The 17,744-nt window shown below is 35.0% G+C and overlaps 1 protein-coding gene and 1 non-coding gene across 3 annotated transcripts; one reads left to right on the forward strand and one right to left on the reverse strand.

Moving 5' to 3' along the window:
* Positions 1-351: 351 nt before the first annotated feature.
* Positions 352-16,351, reverse strand: LOC123310583 (titin-like). Of its 2 annotated transcripts, XM_044894131.1 has the most exons (8): positions 16,060-16,346; positions 15,721-16,002; positions 7,428-13,792; positions 4,458-5,051; positions 3,146-3,437; positions 1,545-1,795; positions 794-940; positions 352-693 (listed from the first exon to the last, which is right to left on the reverse strand). In XM_044894131.1, exons 1-8 carry the CDS (start codon positions 16,211-16,213, stop codon positions 460-462), a joined length of 8,319 nt encoding a protein of 2,772 aa, XP_044750066.1. In that variant the 5' UTR covers positions 16,214-16,346; the 3' UTR covers positions 352-459. The 2 variants fall into 2 exon arrangements, with proteins under 2 accessions (XP_044750066.1, XP_044750067.1); XM_044894132.1 differs by lacking the exons at positions 352-693; positions 794-940; positions 1,545-1,795; positions 3,146-3,437; positions 4,458-5,051 and adding an exon at positions 5,870-6,368 and having other exon boundaries at positions 16,060-16,351.
* On the forward strand, positions 2,888-2,969 carry Trnal-aag. The gene has a single exon. It is a non-coding gene; the product is annotated as a tRNA-Leu (tRNA).
* Positions 16,352-17,744: the final 1,393 nt, after the last annotated feature.

Below are 17,744 nucleotides of genomic sequence, written 5' to 3' on the forward strand. Positions count from 1 at the left end.
ATGGGTTATGTTTGAATCTGGTAATTCTTGTATGAAATAAAAAAGGAATGATTACAAATGGGAGATGAATATCAGAACTAATTTATATGGGTGGTGGCAAGCTGAATTCATATTATCGAAAATAGTCAAAAGAAGAAATATTCATATTTTATCGCTAACGAAATTGCGGTAACTCCCTTCTGTCAAAAAACACTCTACTTTGGTAAAATTATGTATAGTGACAGAGGGGGTAAAGGGCCCAATAAGCAATGTTACTTACCAATCATCAAATGCCATTATAACGAATTCACACGTCATGACATTCCAGCCAGAAAATTATATTATTGATAAACAAAAATAAAAACAAAACACTGACCGTCATCCATATATTACTGATAAGATACCTGTCGATAATGTATAATTACTATAATATTTTATGTACAAGTTTAGGAATAAAAAACATTAACCATTTAATTCAGCTTATACACTAGAGTTAAGTGGTGATTTTCTAGGACTATGAATACTACTTTTGTCACACATTTTACAATTTTCTTCGCATGAAGAATTAGATTCCGAGCCAGAAGAACTGGAATCGTCACTATCGGATCCCGAGCTCTCAGAATCGCTATCGCTCATTTCAGGCAGGATCTTATAAAGTTCATTGTATAACATAGTGTTCAGTGGGAGGTTGTTGAGTTCAGTAGGTGTGAATTCCTGAAAATAGAACATCAAGTTATAGTTATGCACATACGCGTATAGACTCAAAGCTGACTAAATGTTTCGTCTGATAAAAAAAAACTTTAAGCTAAATTACCTTGTAATAATCTGTGAATTGCCCAGGTACTACAGCGACCGGATAATGTCCAATTTTGGGCAAATTTATCTTCTTCAACTTTCCTTTAGGATAGTGAATATTCATTGTTTGTAGATCCATACATGCTCTTCTTTGTTCCCTTCTAGTCTATAAAGGAATAAAAAAACATTGATTGAGTTCAATTTCTTTTTCTGGATGGCGCTTATTTTTGAAAATAAGTTTGAGTAGAGGCAGATTTCGAAATATTGGGCTACAGTTGAGAGAATAGAAGCATCCAAAATCCTATACTTTTAGAAAACAAATAGTTTGAATAAATTAGAAATTAGGTGTTTTACATTGGACTATGAGAGACAATCTGCTAACGCCTTCATTATCAACAACTCTGCGAAACTCAGGAGTTCGGTAAGTAACGAGAGGTTCAGAAAGGGTAGAAAAAAGCAAGGATAAAGTAATGTAAATAACTGGAGACGGACAGTAAGAGTCTGTTCCACTTGCACGCCACTAACTATTAAGTACCTTCTTAAAATATATTTTACTGTGTATTATTCTGTGATTGTGAATAAAGACCAAAATGTATAGTGTTCTTTTATTTCCCAATCTTTCAAAATACTTGTCCGAGATCAAATATTCCGATAAGCCCCATTTCGAAATTCAACATTCGCTATCTGCCAAGGAATGAGTGATAAAATTATGAAATGAAATTGTTTTTTGCAAAATACGAATTATTTCATTCACCATCATCTGTACTCACTTTATTGAAGTTTGCATTGTAGGCCGCAGCAGATTGGACAGCCTGTTCTAAGATGTCCATCTTGCTCTTCTCTTGATTGGCAGCCAACGACAACGCTTTCTGCTTATTCAACAAATCTTTAGCCTGTTTATCCCTCTGGAATCTACAAAACTCCTCGTACTTGTCCTGGAAATCCGTGTACATGATATCCAAAATATCTGCACTATTGACAGCAGTTAGCCCTAAATCGCACATCGATTCCGAAGCTAGTCCTGAAAATCCAATATTTTTTGGTTTTACGATACTCCGTCAGATACATTTCATTGATTTACGTAAGATTCTGACACCGAGAAGGAAACAATGATGAAAAACAATTCTACAACATCGAGGATCATTTTGAGACTAGGTTATGGACGAATTTATCGAATTATATGAAGTGCTCAATAATGATGGTAAGGATGCAGAAGGTAATTACTTGTTTATAAAACATTCCGTGAAAAACAAGCTCCTCTAGGCGAGGACAGGTTGAGGTAGTGTTCCTGTCCTCTGGATACATCGATTTATCAAGCAAATATAAAATCACCCCTAGATTTTCGACCCACCCCACCTGAAAAAAAAAAGATATGCCGAATGTCTGTGGCTCATAAAAAATGAGAACTCCTCTCAAGTTTCCATTGATAAAAGTGAAAAAGCAAGACATATTTCGTTGAAATTTCAGTCTTTCATTATAGTAAAAAAAATTAAGTCGCATAAGGTATCCGTCTACTCTTTATGCGTATAAATACATAGTACAAAATTGCTGCTTTATGGTTACCATCCCTGAAACCATCTCGAATTCTCGCAAGATTCAAACTTGCAGCTGAAAACTTCATTATCTGAAAACCTTGTAGGGTTTTCTTTTTCAAGAAAAAAATTTCGGCTGCTGGCCTTATAGGAGCGGATATAGCTATTTTTCATGGAGGGGAGGTTAATCCCCACAAATAACCTTCGAAATATAGTTCACATGACCACACATCGTATGATTTCGATACTCATGGGGGGGGTTGATTACCCCCATTACCCCCTCCCGTAAATCTGCCTTCAGGGCTTTAAATAAACAGTAGGAAGGCTCATTTCTTTTTTGAATATTATACATTATTGACAAAATAAAAATTTGTATCAATGAAATAACTTTTGTTTTTACACACCATATCTCAGAGATGTTCCATATTTGACCCCATGTTTTTACACGAAATACTAATTTTTTTCGGATAAAGAATTACTTTCTGCACTTTGTCGCAAATTGAGTAAACATCGACCAATATTAGAAATGCAGTTTCATTAAGGGAAGTGAAAATCGCCTATTCCTAATGAAGAGTCATATGGGTAGCGTGGCCGAGCGGTCTAAGGCGCTGGTTTAAGGCACCAGTCTCTTCGGAGGCGTGGGTTCGAATCCCACCGCTGCCATTAGTTTTTTTTTCTCCGTTTATTGTGTATCAATATTCAAGCAGTCATTCAATCTCCTCATTCCATATCACTACATTAGATTTATTGCTCTTCGTCCCTTTTGTAAATGCGTCTTACTTTCAAAACACGATATTCCGAAATATTTGTCACTTTCCTACGCAACGAAATGAACTTACCGTTTTCCCTTATATAATCCCTTTCCTGCATGTCCACCATTCTTCTCGGAATACCGGGATATTTTCTTTTGAAGGACTTAATACCCAAAAATTGGGCTACCTGCTCTTGAATCATGAAAGGCCCATTACCACCCCAATAGTACTCGTTTAATTGATCAGCGGTAAAAACGGATCCATCCTGGTCCTGATGAACCTCCAGGCGACTTCTCCTACTGATTTTTCCGCTTTCTGTAGTCGCTGTACTTTGAATTGAGCTCTGTGATTCTTCTACCACAACGTCCGAGGATACAACCTTCAGGAATGGATGTGAAAGGAAATTTAGTACATACTACATTCAGGAATATCGCGACATGTGATTCAATTTTTTTTTCCATTTTCTAACAACTATCGATAACGTAACAACTCAAACTTATCGAATTTAAGAGTGCCAGGATATGGATCCAATAAAAATATTTCGTTGAAATAATTGAACTTGCATCTTTTTATTATATTTAAAAAATATACTTTAATGACTGATGAGAGTTTATTCCAACATTCCCCAAAAATTTTTAGCCTCCTCTTCTCTAATGACCACGAGCTGCCACTGCACGGATCAATAAATTGAATCTCATGGTTTTTTCCGTGGTGAAATATTCCTCAAAGAATATAGCAATAGATGTGCAGCAAACTGTAGAAAAATGAAAAAAACATTGCCTAATTTAAAGTTAAAATTTACCTCTCGGAGCATTTTTCTACTTTCACTTTGAGGAATATTACTTTTCTAAAGAAGAACCGATGGATTAAATTCATTTGTTACCGTGGTATAGAGAAACGTAATATGTACAATGTGGCAGAAATCAAACAAACGTAAGTTACTATTAATTCAGTGATATCTCTCATGTCTTTTCAGAAATCAGATAGTCTTATCATTTGAACCCTAATCAGAATGGAATAAAATTTTATATACAACACGTGCGTTAAAAATGTTTATTCATTCGAAGAAATAAACATTATCGCTCTTCGTGTTCGTGAGTTAAACATTCATTTAACTCACTACTCACTTGTTATATAAATAACTATTATTTTAACGAACCTAACTTTATCTATTTTATTAAGTTTATCTCGAATATTGTTGCTATAAACTCAGAACCCTTGGGCTTTATGGTTTTAATACTCTATTCTGTCAATGTACGTGTACGTTCTGACTGCATTCATAGCAATCGTATCCAAGATGAAATAAATGATATAAAAGTATTTTTTTTGTTCAGCGCACTATAAGCTCTAACACGTGCGCTATTGGGTAATCGACAAATTTAAGAATTAAAAGGTTTACCTGTTTTGCTGGAGTTTGTGCCCGGCTACTGGCATCAGCACTCATTCTAGTTTCTTCTTCAAACATAGCTATATCAGTCGTGCTGTTAATATCGATAGCTGAAGTCTCGCTCAGAGGTGGAGCGAAAACGGGAGTTGGAGGCTGCATCTCAACGTCAGATGCCACCGCGTCTGTTCCGCCGAAGTCAGAAGGCTCCTTGTTACAATCTGCATCGTCCCTCAAATCCGACACCTTTTGAATCCCGAAATCTTTGATTCCGGTAATATTATGGGACAAATTGATGCTTTTATCGATCTTCACCGAAGCATCTTCATCGACAACGCATTCTTCTTCAATTTTATCGACGACTGATTTAGGCGAATTACTTGGTGTGTCGATTTCTATCACTTCGATTATATTCTGATCTATTGCAGCTTCCAGGAGGCTCTTCAATCCTATCGGCTTGATCGGTTCTTCCTTCACAATCACTTCCTTCTTTGGAGAGCTTTCACAAGGAACTTTCAGAATGCCAGAGCAGTGTGCAGCCTGTACAGCGTTATCAGTCAACAAACTTTTTTTGAGTGCATCGATTTTCCCTTCACTGAACCCAGATTCCTACACAAATTATGAGAAACAACGTTTCAATTTCCTGCTTTTTATTCGGAATTTTTCGAAGTTATTTCTGTATTCAACAAAGATAGAGAAATTTTTTGGAGCATTTAAATTTCACTGTTTACTCTGAACTTGAATTATATGGATTTCACAAAGATAAATCTAGACGCTTCGTACTCGGAACTCTGCAGGTATAATGCTAAAAATAGATATTTTATTCCGACTATCTATTTTGCAACTATTTTTAGCCATTGTGAATCAAAGGAATACACATAATGCTGTTAAACCGATGACACGGGGCTTTTATGATGTAATATTCATTTAAATGCCCTAAAAATTTCTTCTATCACCTGATGAATGTGAAGAATTTTTTAAGTCACATTCATTTTTCAACGAAAAAAAAATATTACGACCATCGAAAAAATATTTATTCTCTGAAATATATATGTATATATATATATAACTATTCGATAATTTTGTTAACATGTTTATAAAAGAAACAATTTTTGATTAACAACTAATTCTTTACGATTAAAGAAAAAATGATGTAGAATTTCTATCAGTCAAAAAAAAATAATATATAATTCGATCTCTAATTTAAACTATTACAAAAAAGATATTCCACAACATAACGATTACAGAAAGTTATGATGAACCTTACTATTTACAAACATCCATTTTTTTATTATAAAATTTCTCAACTGACTTATGCTTCAGTCACTATATAATAAAATATCAATGCAATCATTGATAAAAATATTTACATTTCACATTCACTGATCAGTTTTGGTGCAATTAATTAATTACAGTACGGAATCGCTTCGAAATATTTTCAATCTTCAAATCATGACCAAAGCTCAAGTAATTTTTTCATGAACGAAATGTATTTGATTTTGAAGTTGAAGAATTTTTTTTAACAACTCAATGATTCCATTTCAAATTTTTCAACCATCATTCAAAATATTCAAACGAACATCGCGCTTTGAAAAAATATTTTGATCAATGCTCTGATGGGGAAATGAAGAACGATCAATACAATGGAACCGAATGATGAAAAATTTCGATGTTCGTTTAAATATTTCCAAGTTAACTGTTCTCCGTGAACAGGACGAAATATATTATTCTTTCAAGAATCTTTAAAGCTATCATCGAAAAAAGTCAGTGTTCCAAATTTTGGGCGCCCATTTCACACGAACTCAAATTATCGGAAATGTGACCAGTAGATTATCTCCGTTGACAAGTCAGAGTAGACAGTCGCTCCAAAAAGTTTAACCATCTGCAAGCCCTGGCTCAATATTACTTGTCCTTCTTTGACATTTTCTAAAAAGAAAGAAAAAGCAATATTCAGCCAATTTGCACCAATACAAAAAGGGAAGACGTTCAATGCTTTTTCACTTTGCAGCTGAATCATGTTTAACACTCTGCATATGTTTTATTTGAATGAAATTATTGTGATTTAACAATGCCAAAAAAGAACATTCAAAAGGTTCGAAATTACTACAATTTCGAAATACAATACATAAGTGTAATTGTTCGAACAAGATATTATCAGAACACAGATATTGGATATTTTACAGTACTCACAAATTGAATTTAATTTTCGAGGGAAAATTTACTTTTTTTTACTTGTATCGAATTTTCAGTATTACTGTAGGTACCTGCATGACGAAATCCCTTCTTCACAGTATCCTGAATCAATAGCTCATTCCGGCGAGCTACTTGTAGCTTATGACGCCAACAACTCTTTTCGGTGGTGTGCGTTCAGGGAAGCATTTGTTTTATTGGGCGCTTTTATAATCCCTATAAATGTAATTATGACAGCGGTAAGGTATCGTGATTTGATTGTAATACTAATTATTTTTCCCTTTGAGGAAGCCATCGGCGAAAATTTTATATTAATGCTCTTCTTCAATGCCAAAATTGTCAACGACCACATGGAAATGCATAGCATTAGCCGAATGGATTGGCTCGCTGCCTCTACATACCTAAAGTGTATTGAACATGTCTTGTCTGTAATGTCACAGCAACAACATCGCTTATCTGACCCACCGCAAATTGATAATAGCATTTTTAACGGCATGCAGACAATTAATTGTCTGTATCTCAAACTATCTTTTATCCAACTCAAAATGTCTCATCCAACACAAATGTAAAAATTTCAGTTACAAAAAATGATTCAGTGATTCATGATTGAACTGCAATGTGATAAAATTTAAAATACACGAACAAATAAATAAAGGTTCGGAAAAATTAACTAAATCCATATTTAATCTCAATATAATATAATAATTAAATATTTTCATTTTAAGAGTGAATAGAAATTGTGAACCAATTTATTCTGTTTGTGTATTCAAAGTAATAAAATGATTTTCAACTCACCTTCTCAGGTTTAAATGAGATTGATTTAGCTCCTGCGCCCCTTTTACCACCACGAGGTTTGGAAGGCTTTCTCGGTTTAATCCCTAACGTATCTCGCACTGATTGAGCTCGACAACTTCTCTTCGGTCTACCTGTGCTTTCGGTCTCGGCGGGCTGCTCTGGGGTCAGAACAGAAATGGGAGTAGCTGTGGGTTGGATCACTTTTGGTTCATTCAGAAACTCCTCTCTGACAACTAACGGCACTTTCCGTGGTCTTCCACGTTTTCTTGGAGCACTAACCGGGGGTGTTACCTGAGGTTTAGGTATTACAACATCGGCCAATGGATCTTTTGCATCTTCAATAATGATAACACTGTCTTGAGATTGAGAATCCTCACTAATCACAATGGGAGATTGCCTTGTTTCTATGAGCTTAACATCTTCATCGCTGTCTGTCGCATCAGCCTTGAATCGTTTGGATCTCTCTATCTCATAATCGTGCTGTCTCTTGTTGAAAGACTGTGTATCTGTCTCTTTTTTGTGGACAATGTGCGCATCTCCATCCTTGGAAAACTTCAATTTTATCTTTGCCAGTTTTTCCGATTTATCTTCCTCTAGTTCTCGTTTTCTAGACTCTCTACTTATTCTTTCTGCGTCTTTAGAGGGAAGATTACCTTTGTTGATTTTCAGAACTATTCTTTCCTTCACTTCATCCTCCACCTCTGTTTCTAATTCAACAGGTCTCAGTACGGGTTTGATAGTGATCTTTGGGCTAACTCTAGCTTCTTCAGGTTTTTCTATTGGTTTGATGGTTATTTTTGGCGTTGACATCATTTCTGACTCTTCTGGAGGTTTCACTGGTTTTATTGTGACTTTCGGACTGTGCACATCCGAATTTTCAGACGATTTCATAATCTTGCTTCGAGTGCTATAATGATCATCATCTGTTTTATTCTTGCTTTGTTTTGGACTATGTCTTTGCTGCTGTCGAGAAAACTCTTCCGGCTTACCTATTGGTTTGATTGTAATTTTCAATGGACTCGTAACAGTTTCTTTAGTTTCGGGTTTAACTATAGGTTTTATAGTGATTCTCGGACTTCCCGATCTTATGTTAGAATTCGTCGGTAAGGCTTGTTTAGAACTTCTAGTCGACATCTTGGGACTATGCTGATCGGAATGGGTATCTGATGTTTTGATGACCAACTTTGGGACCACGTTTTGTTCGTCATTTTCAGACTGTTTCAATCGATGTTCGAAATCCGGACTGCACATTTTGAGGATTGAATGTGTATTGTCGGATTGTTTAGTAATGGTTATTTTCAAAGAACCTTTATGCTCCTCTTTGTCTTCATTCGGTTCATCTTCTTTTATAGGTTTTATTGTTATTTTAGGACTGTACGGCTTTTCTCTCTCAACTTCGTCTATATTCACCGATAGCGGCTGATCCATATCTTCCCTCAAGCTTTGTGGTTTGATTTTTTCGCTTATTCTGCTGCTATGTCGGATTTCTCTAGGAGAGTGTTTTTTGGATTCGACCTTCGATAGGACCTTTTCAACCTTTAATACGTTTTTCGATATAATTTTCATGTCCTTATGATCGTAAGTACTTGATGAAACTAAATTCTGTTTCTTATCCTCATCCGAACACTCTTCACTAGATGATTCCTCACTCAGATCCAGAGAAGGTATAACAACTGGTTCGCTGCGTTGCATTGTCTCCGAAGAAGACTCTTCCTTAGATTGAATAGGTGACTGTTGCTCTATTCTCTCTACAGCATGACGAGTTTGATCTTGATCAGAAATAGATGACTGCGTGACGGATTCCTGATTATTTTCAAGGTCACCTACTATTTCTTGAATTGTTTCAACTTTTTCATCAGATACCTCTTCCGATACAACTGATTCGATGTTTCCGATCGCCGAAGTATTTTCCGGTTCCAGATTAGTGAATTCTTCCGTTATTTTACTCTCTGGAATGTCAGGTTGAACATTCATTGCCTCGAAGCTGCCACTTTCATATTTAATTGTTTCAGAATTGCACGGTTTTTCTGAACTTGAAATGCCTTCAATGTCTTCAGGAGGCATTTCAACAACTTCCTCTATTTGTGTTATACATTGTATTTCTTGAACAGCTTTTTGAACTTCATATGAAGAATAACTAGAATGAACAACTGGCGTTTCCTCTTTCTCTATTACCTTCTCTATATGTTTTTCTTCAGTCAACATATTTTCCAAAATTGATTGTACAGCTGCCGATGTTTGATCTTCCATTGTTTGTTCGGGAACTGCGCCGCTACTGGATTCTTCAGCGGCTTGTTCTATTGAAATGGTGGAATTTGGTTGACACGTCTCTGATTCGCCTGTTTCTTCGGCTATGTTCCGAATACTCTGCTGGTCTGAACTGGAAACATCTTGTGTTTGATTGAGATTTTCGTTTTCTTTGGATATAATGGATTCGACAACCGCTGATTCCTTTTGTTCGTTCATATCTGAATTCTCTTCGATTTCCTCAACAATCTCATCAATTTTCGCATCCTCTAAAGGAGACGGTTCTGAAGTGTCCAGGGACTGCTCTACAATTTCATCTGATAGTTGTTCTTTCTCAGATACTGAAGAATCTATTGGAGGTTGAATTTCTTCATCAGGAAGTTCTGCGATTAGTTGGAGGGGGCTATTTTGACTTTCAGCAGTTGAATTATTTTGATCATGAAGTGATGATTCTACTGAATGTTGATTTACTTCATCAAAAACTTCAGCTGTTTGGTTTGGAGGATTCTCAGAATCAACATTTGATAGCTGTTGTGTAGAATTCGAGGAGTCTACTTGACATTGAATAGCTTCCTCAACAACCACTTCAGTTTTTTGTACTGGAGTATTGTCAGATTGACCACTTGAATGCTGCTGTGTCAAATTCGACGAGTCTACTTGGGATTGAATAGCTTCCTCAACAACTTCTTCAGTTTTTTGAACAGGAGTATCCTCAGATTGACCACTTGTTTGCTCTTGTGTAGAATTTGATGAGTCTACTTGACATTGAATAGCTTCCTCAACAACCACTTCAGTTTTTTCTACTGGAGTATTATCAGATTGACCACTTGAATGCTGATGTGTCAAATTCGACGAGTCCACTTGGGATTGAATAGCTTCCTCAACAACTTCTTCAGTTTTTTGAACTGGAGTATCCTCAGATTGACTACTTGTTTGCTCTTGTGTAGGATTCGATGAGTCTACTTGGGATTGAATAGCTTCATCAACAACCAATTCAGTCTCTGGAGTATTCTCAGGTTGACCACTTGATTGCTGCTGGGCAGAATTCGATGAATCTACTTGAGATTGAATAGCTTCATCAACAACTACTTCAGTTTTTTGGACTGGAGCATTCTCAGATTGACCTCTCGATTGCTGTTGTGTAGAAATGGATGAGTCTACATGAGACTGAATAGCTTCATCAACATCCACTTCAGTAGTTTTGACTGGAGGATTATCCGACTGAGTACTCTCTTCTGCAGAAATCAATAAGTCTATTTGAGATTGAATAGCTTCATTAACAACCACGTCAGTGTTTTGGACTGGAGGATTCTCAGAATGATAACCTAATTGATGCTGAGGAGAATTCGATGAGTCTACTGGAGTTTGAGTTATTTCTTCAACAGCAACATCACTTTTTTGGACTGGAATATTTTCAGTTTGATGTTGTGCAAAATTCGAAGAGTCTTCTTCAGCTTGTATTATTTCACCTTCAAGAGCTTCAATTCTCAAGATTGTAACTGCTTCAGATTCCTCATCCATTTTTTCATTGATCTCTTCAGTATTACTTTCCTCTTGTTCATGTTCAATTTGAATATTACTATGAGTAGCCTGATGGGAATCACAGTCATGTTCATAAATAATTACTTTTTCAATGCAAATTTCTTCATTTACAGGCACCAATTTTTCTACACTGGAATTCTCTACATCCTCTGTTTTTTGTTTGTTTTTTGTTTCTGATGATTGTATATTTTCTACTTCACCTTGGACCATATTTTGTTCCGAGATTGAACAAGAAACTTTATTTGAAAAATCTGCATTGATTTGATCAGGTAAATTTCTTTCAGAATTTAGCGATGTTTCCGAGGTGTCTTTAGGGAAAGCTGAGTTGATGTTTTCTTGCGACATAATTGAGCAAGATATTTCAACATTTTCTTCAACTGGTCCAGTTGACTCTGTGTTATCATCTTCTCCAAATATTTCAATAATAGTTTCCTCAGCAAATGGCACATTTTCTTGGATTGAACTTTCTTGTTTTTGTTCAATCTCAGCCCTTACTTCATCTTCTATTCCTGAAATGTCTTCTGTAACCGTTCTTTCTTCACCCTTGTCCCGTTCTTCTGCCACAGAAGAAACAATTTCTTTATTTTCATCATCTTTACAATCTGAGGAAGCATAATTTGTTACAGAAATCATTTCTGATTTTGAAGTACTTTCTTGCTCAATTGTTTCTTCCTTGTTTAATGTTCCATCTGGGGGAGACTGAATGTTATATTTTTCAGTTATCCCCAAAATATCTTCAGCTTCAACTTCTTTCACAATCTCATGATCTCTTGTTTGGAGCTCCAAATTTTCTTTGGACAGTTCCTGTTTCGGAATAGCTGCTAATTTTTCTTCTATTGACTCAGTAATTTGATTGGTTGATGATGTAATGTCAGTTGTTGCTATTTCTACAGTCGATATATCTTCCTTCACAATTACTTGTTCTTCAACCCCACTTTCATCTGATGGAGTTTCCAATTTTACTTCCTTCACTTCTGTTAAATGTTCGAGATTTTCAGGTTCATTTCCAATGGTTTCAACACATTCTGTCTCGATGGCTGTTTCTTCTGAAGGGACAATTTCAAGGGACGGCAATGATTTTTGTTCTAGATCGTCAGGTGTTGAAGATTCTTCACATGTTACTTGATGCTCAATGACGGAGTGTTTTATGTTATCTGAAAGATTTTCTGATTTTTCTTCAGAAACTGTATCTGTACTATCACTTCCTGAATTTTCTACTATCGCAATAGATTCATCTGATGAAGTTAGATTTACTTGTTCAATTATTTGCTTCACTGGTTCTATTCCAGAGTCAGTTTTTTCTCCACCAGTATTTGTTTGAATGTGAACACTTATTTCTTCATTTACAACATTTTGGTCATTCAAAACTATATCTGAATCCTCAGGCTCAACAAGTTGTTCACATTCAGATATTTCATTAAATACCTCTGGATTGGCTTCACTACTTTCCTTTGGACTTTTAGTAGTGCTACATTCGTTAATTTCCAATTCTTCAAGATTAGACGAAGATGTCACATTTACATCACATTCTATGTCAGTTTTTAGGATGTCCTTATTCAAATCTGTGGTAACTACAGAAGTATCTGTCATTTCAGGCAGGCTATCTGCAGTCTCTCGAATAATTTCCTCACTTGAGGGTGTCAGATCAGGATTTTGATCACAGATTAATTCATCAACGAAAGATGTTGAAGCATCGATTATTTCAATTGGACTATCAATTACTTCAGTTGCAGTTATAAGAATTTCAGCTGAAGGATCAGAAGGAACAACTTCTTCTGATGGATCAGTAATGAAATATTGAAGTCCTTCAAAATTTTCAGTTTCCACTAGTTCAGCATCTTTGTCATCCTCACTGACTAGTTCAGAAATGACTACCCCTTCACTTGTTTCAAGAGACTTTTCGCATACTGAATCAGCATTTTCAATTTTTTGAGGAGTTGATATAACCCCTTCTGAATCCAGGTCTTTAGAAATTTTATCCTGGTCTTCCTCATTTGACTGCAGATTTTGTGAATCATTGTTTGTTTTTTCTGTACTCCCTATATCATCATCTCCTGTGAGTTTCAGCAAATCCTTGGATTGTCCCGTTTCTTCTGTTTCTTCCATTGCATTACCTTCAATGTTCTCTTCGATTGAATGTGAAGGAACTTGAGAAAGTGTAACAATTTCTGAAGATGAAACTGTATTGACTTCATTCTCCTCAGGTTTATTTTCTGGTGTTTCTTTTGTAGCTTCAGCCTGTGGCGTGTCAGTCTCAGTTTGTTCCTCTGATTGACCAGATGGCGCCACTTCCAATTTATCTGATCGACAGTTAACCTCGTCGATAATTTCAGGTTTTTCTTCTTTATGAGGAATTTCAAGGATTACAAGTTGTTCTTCTGATGCCGTTTGTTCTATAAGAATTGAATTTTCTCTTATTTCACTTTCCCCTGTTACAGACGTTTCATCATTTTTAGACTCAATTTCTTCAACTATTTCGATTTTCTCTGGCAATTGTGTATTGGATGTAGTGGGACATAAATTGGAATCGACATTTTTACTGAGTTGATCATCCAGAGAAGCCAGTAATTCTGTTTCTATAAAGAAAAATGGATAAACAATTCAGTTGCTATTCAAATCATCAATTTATTTAGATCAAGTTGTTTAAAATTCAACCGCCTTCAAAGTTTATAAGTTGTGTACAACATTTTTGAGATTAAAATACATCAACATTTGTAGTATAAGTATCAAGTTCGTACTATAGTTCTATTGATCGATTGGAGTAGGAAAGATTCGATTAAGAGAACGATAGGAGTAGAGAGAGGCGAGTGTATTTTGCGAACTTAGTAGAGGTCAGTATAAAGACTCATTTACTTGGGGTGATTTTATTGCCTGTTTTTGGTCGAGAAATCGTATGCTATAGGTGTTCGGATGAGATAATTAATATAATCATAAGATTCTCACTTTTCTATGTTAATATTCAATTTAGGATCTGAAACTTATCTAAGATGATAAATATGATTTTCAACACGACCAGAGATATTGTGAATAAATAATTATCTGCGGGTTCCTGATATGCTCGAACAGCATCTTGTTATACGATTTATAAACATTGGCTAGCATGTTATTCTGTTTGAATAGATTTTTTTCTGTGAGTGGTATGTTAATCGTTTGTTGTTAAGTGAAAATTGTCGGAACCAACTCATTATTTCCATTTGCATACATGAAATGAATGAATAGTTGCAAAAAAATTCAAGGGTAATTATTTTTTTCAAAACAGATATTTTTGACAAGAAATTAATTAATTGTTAAAAATTAATCAAGCTATCAAAAACTAATTTTTCAATGGTATGATATGATTATGGAAGAACACGAAAATGAAATTTTTATTAATGTAAGTCTTCTTGGGGTCAGCATAAGTAGAATTTGTTGGAACCAGTGGGATTTTCTATATTCTTTTCGACTCCAATATCTTTCTTTCATTTATGTTTGATCAATTCTTATTCATTGTTGACAACCCCTGCTGTAATGTAAAATTATCATATAATCGAGACGATAAACTGTCACCTTGTAAATGAGCCTTGTGATGTGATATATTTGACATTTGTTCAGAGCTCCAACTGATATTCAAAAAAATCTCATTACCTATCGTGAAAAGATGAATTGCTAAATAAAAAAGGACAATGAGATAACTGGATTAGGGGACAGCTATCAGAGGCTCGACTCTTTTGAAAAAACTAGTCATACAACATGAAAATCACAAGGGACTTGTATTTTTCACTGATGCCTTCTCTGTTCAGTTTGAAATTATCATTCTAGGAACAAGGCTTGATATTGATTGATATGTTGAAGACATCCATATAAAGACCAATCTCTACTGCATATCAGTTTGATTCAGATCATAAGTCGAGGCCAAAAACATCACTTGCTCTATGAGTCTAATCGGTTCTAACCTCACTGTCAACTGTCAAACTGATGTAATTTGTTTACATTTGCGTTTGGTAAACATCAGAAATCTCAATTTTCTCTGGTCTTTTCCAATCTGGTTCAAAAAGATTTGAGTGCCTGGTACACGATTTGAGAGTTATTTGGATACCATTTGCAAAACATTTGAAAAGTAGCAATTGGGAATCAATAAATAGACATATATAGATCATTTTTTGATGCATAACTAAATTATGAGTATGAAACGAATCAATCCAGATCTGCCAATCAAGCGATGAATTCCCGATCAAAGTTTCAGAAACTGGGCATTCATATATTAGTGAAATCTTTCTTCAAAAAAACTGTTCAATTCCATAGGTATGTTTTATATTTGTATTGTACAATTTTTTGGAAATAATAAATAAAAAAACTGACCGAGGTTCAGCTCTTAACAATATGATCTACTTATAATTCCCATGTAATAATAAGATGAACTTTCTGACCAGTAGACGTCATGACCAGTTTTACTGATGAAAGCAGAGCAATTTCACAGATCCAATAATTCACAAGAAAATTGGCCATATTGACAAAAAACATTTACCTTCAAAAGGACTTTTCTCTTTTCTCCTAGTGGGGAAATCATGATGAGGTTCTGGTTCTCCCAATAAATTCTCCAAATCTTGAACAATATCTTCTACATCTTCACTTATCAACTCAGAAGAGACATTTGGTATATTCATATCTAACAAATCAACATCTCCATCGGCACCTAACAAATTCTTAGAAGCAACTGTATCTGTTTCATTATTTTCATTTTTGATATTTGGGAGTTTATCTCTTTCCATTACATCTGATGATGTGCTGCTAATAGGATCTTCTGAAACTGATGAAAAAAAATTAAATGATACTAGACAGTAAACATCATTTTGGTGTATAATACCGGTTAAAGAAGTTCCTGGAAAACTTGAAGCAGCGTCAGTTGAAGAAGTTGGTGTAGAGTCATTGGCGTCTGTTTTATCATTTTTCGTGGATAACAGTACATCACCAATAGTAGAGGTTAAATCGGGATCTATATCAACTGTTCCATCATCCATTATATATTTAAAGTCCACTAGTAGTCAATATTTACTATATTTCAATCAAATTATTTAAAAATCACTAAAGTTCAGTGATCAGCATTTTGTTTATATTAAACAATTGTTTTCTGTACGGAACACTGGTACGCGTTTGTCAGGTTTACCAACATACCAACCGAAGTTCGGGATAAATTGACATTTCAACTTCAAAACCGGCTAATTACAGTAATTACTGAAATTCTGGTTACAGTCATCAACTTAATTGAGATTCACAGTAACGATAAGAAAAATATAGTTATTTCTCAAGAAAATATTGCAGGATGTTTGCTATATCTTCTTGATATTTCTGTAAAACCTATGGAGAGTAGAGAGAAGGAGAGCATACATTAATTGTCTCCAGGATGCCAAATCATATCGACCAATCAGAGTGCAGCGCATCTCCCGCCAAAACTTTATCTTCTCTCTGACCAACTTTTCCCGGGACCGCGTTATTCTCGAACGAACTTCTTCATGTAATGTTACCAAAGATCCTCTTGATGATACTGAGTTACCTTCGAATGTATTACAAGAAGGTAATTATTTAATCATTGCTTGTTGACTATAAAAATATTTGAACGAGTTTCTAATGTTTGCCTTTCAGCTTGTGGTAATCTCTATATTAGTTTATCAGTTCTAAAAAGCAATTTTTATTTCTACGTTTTAATGATCAATATGGATCTGCGTAACTGCGTGCAGTTGACTGTTGTTAATTCGTTTCGATTTCAATTTAGCTAAATGGACGTCAAGTCAAGAATGTTTGTTAGGTTGGGGTGATTGAAGGCTGCCATTCCTCCCGATTTCAAAAGCTGTAAACCTCCCTACTTTTCTGAAATCTCCTAATGAATCCCGAATTCCCATATTTGCATTGAAATCAATTTATACTTTCAGGTACGATTTTACCGACACTAATAGATATAACTGGGGCGATGGATTTGTAAACGAATCCAAAATTGGACGAGTTTGAAATTGATGTGGAAATTGACCAACTGTTCAATTTGTCGAGTGATGGTTTGAATTTATCGTTTATCAATGCCTCTGTATATTGAAGGTTGCGTATCAAATTTCAGTTGTATTAACTAAAAGCAAAATGAGTGTCCCCTATATAAATCTATAATGATTCAAGGTAGAGTTCATTTACAGACAAAAATCATAAAATGCTTTATGAGAGTCACCAAGTTATTAGAAAGAAATAGGAGGACAAGCACTCCTATGAATGATTTGAAGAGTAATTGAGAATAATTTTGTGACTTTTGAAAATAAAGACAAGGGTAAAATCAATTCAAGTTTATTTCTGCAAAAAAAGTACAAAGGATGTATTCTCAAAAAATAGACACTTATTAGTATAATTTTAATATAATTGTTAGAAAGTTACGGAGCCATAGCATTTTTACATAATCAAAACTATCAAAGCATACAGCAACTACTGATAAAGAAATTGTTGAGCTTAAAATTGAAATACTATTGCATCTCCCTTCACACCTAAACAGCATATAAAAAAATACAAGAATAG

The sequence above is a fragment of the Coccinella septempunctata genome, chromosome 3 (assembly GCF_907165205.1).
Source record: "Coccinella septempunctata chromosome 3, icCocSept1.1, whole genome shotgun sequence".
NCBI lineage: Eukaryota > Metazoa > Arthropoda > Insecta > Coleoptera > Coccinellidae > Coccinella > Coccinella septempunctata.

What these genes read in the sequence shown, in the direction of transcription:
- LOC123310583 (XM_044894131.1), bottom strand. Translation starts at nt 16,213, where the DNA reads ATGGATGATGGAACAGTTGATATAGATCCCGATTTAACCTCTACTATT. An exon ending in AGAGAAAAGTCCTTTTGAAG is followed by an intron (nt 13,793 to 15,720) that starts GTAAATGTTTTT and finishes TTTTCTTTATAG; the next exon opens with AAACAGAATTACTGGCTTCT. An exon ending in TCTCATTTAAACCTGAGAAG is followed by an intron (nt 5,052 to 7,427) that starts GTGAGTTGAAAA and finishes TAATTTGTGTAG; the next exon opens with GAATCTGGGTTCAGTGAAGG.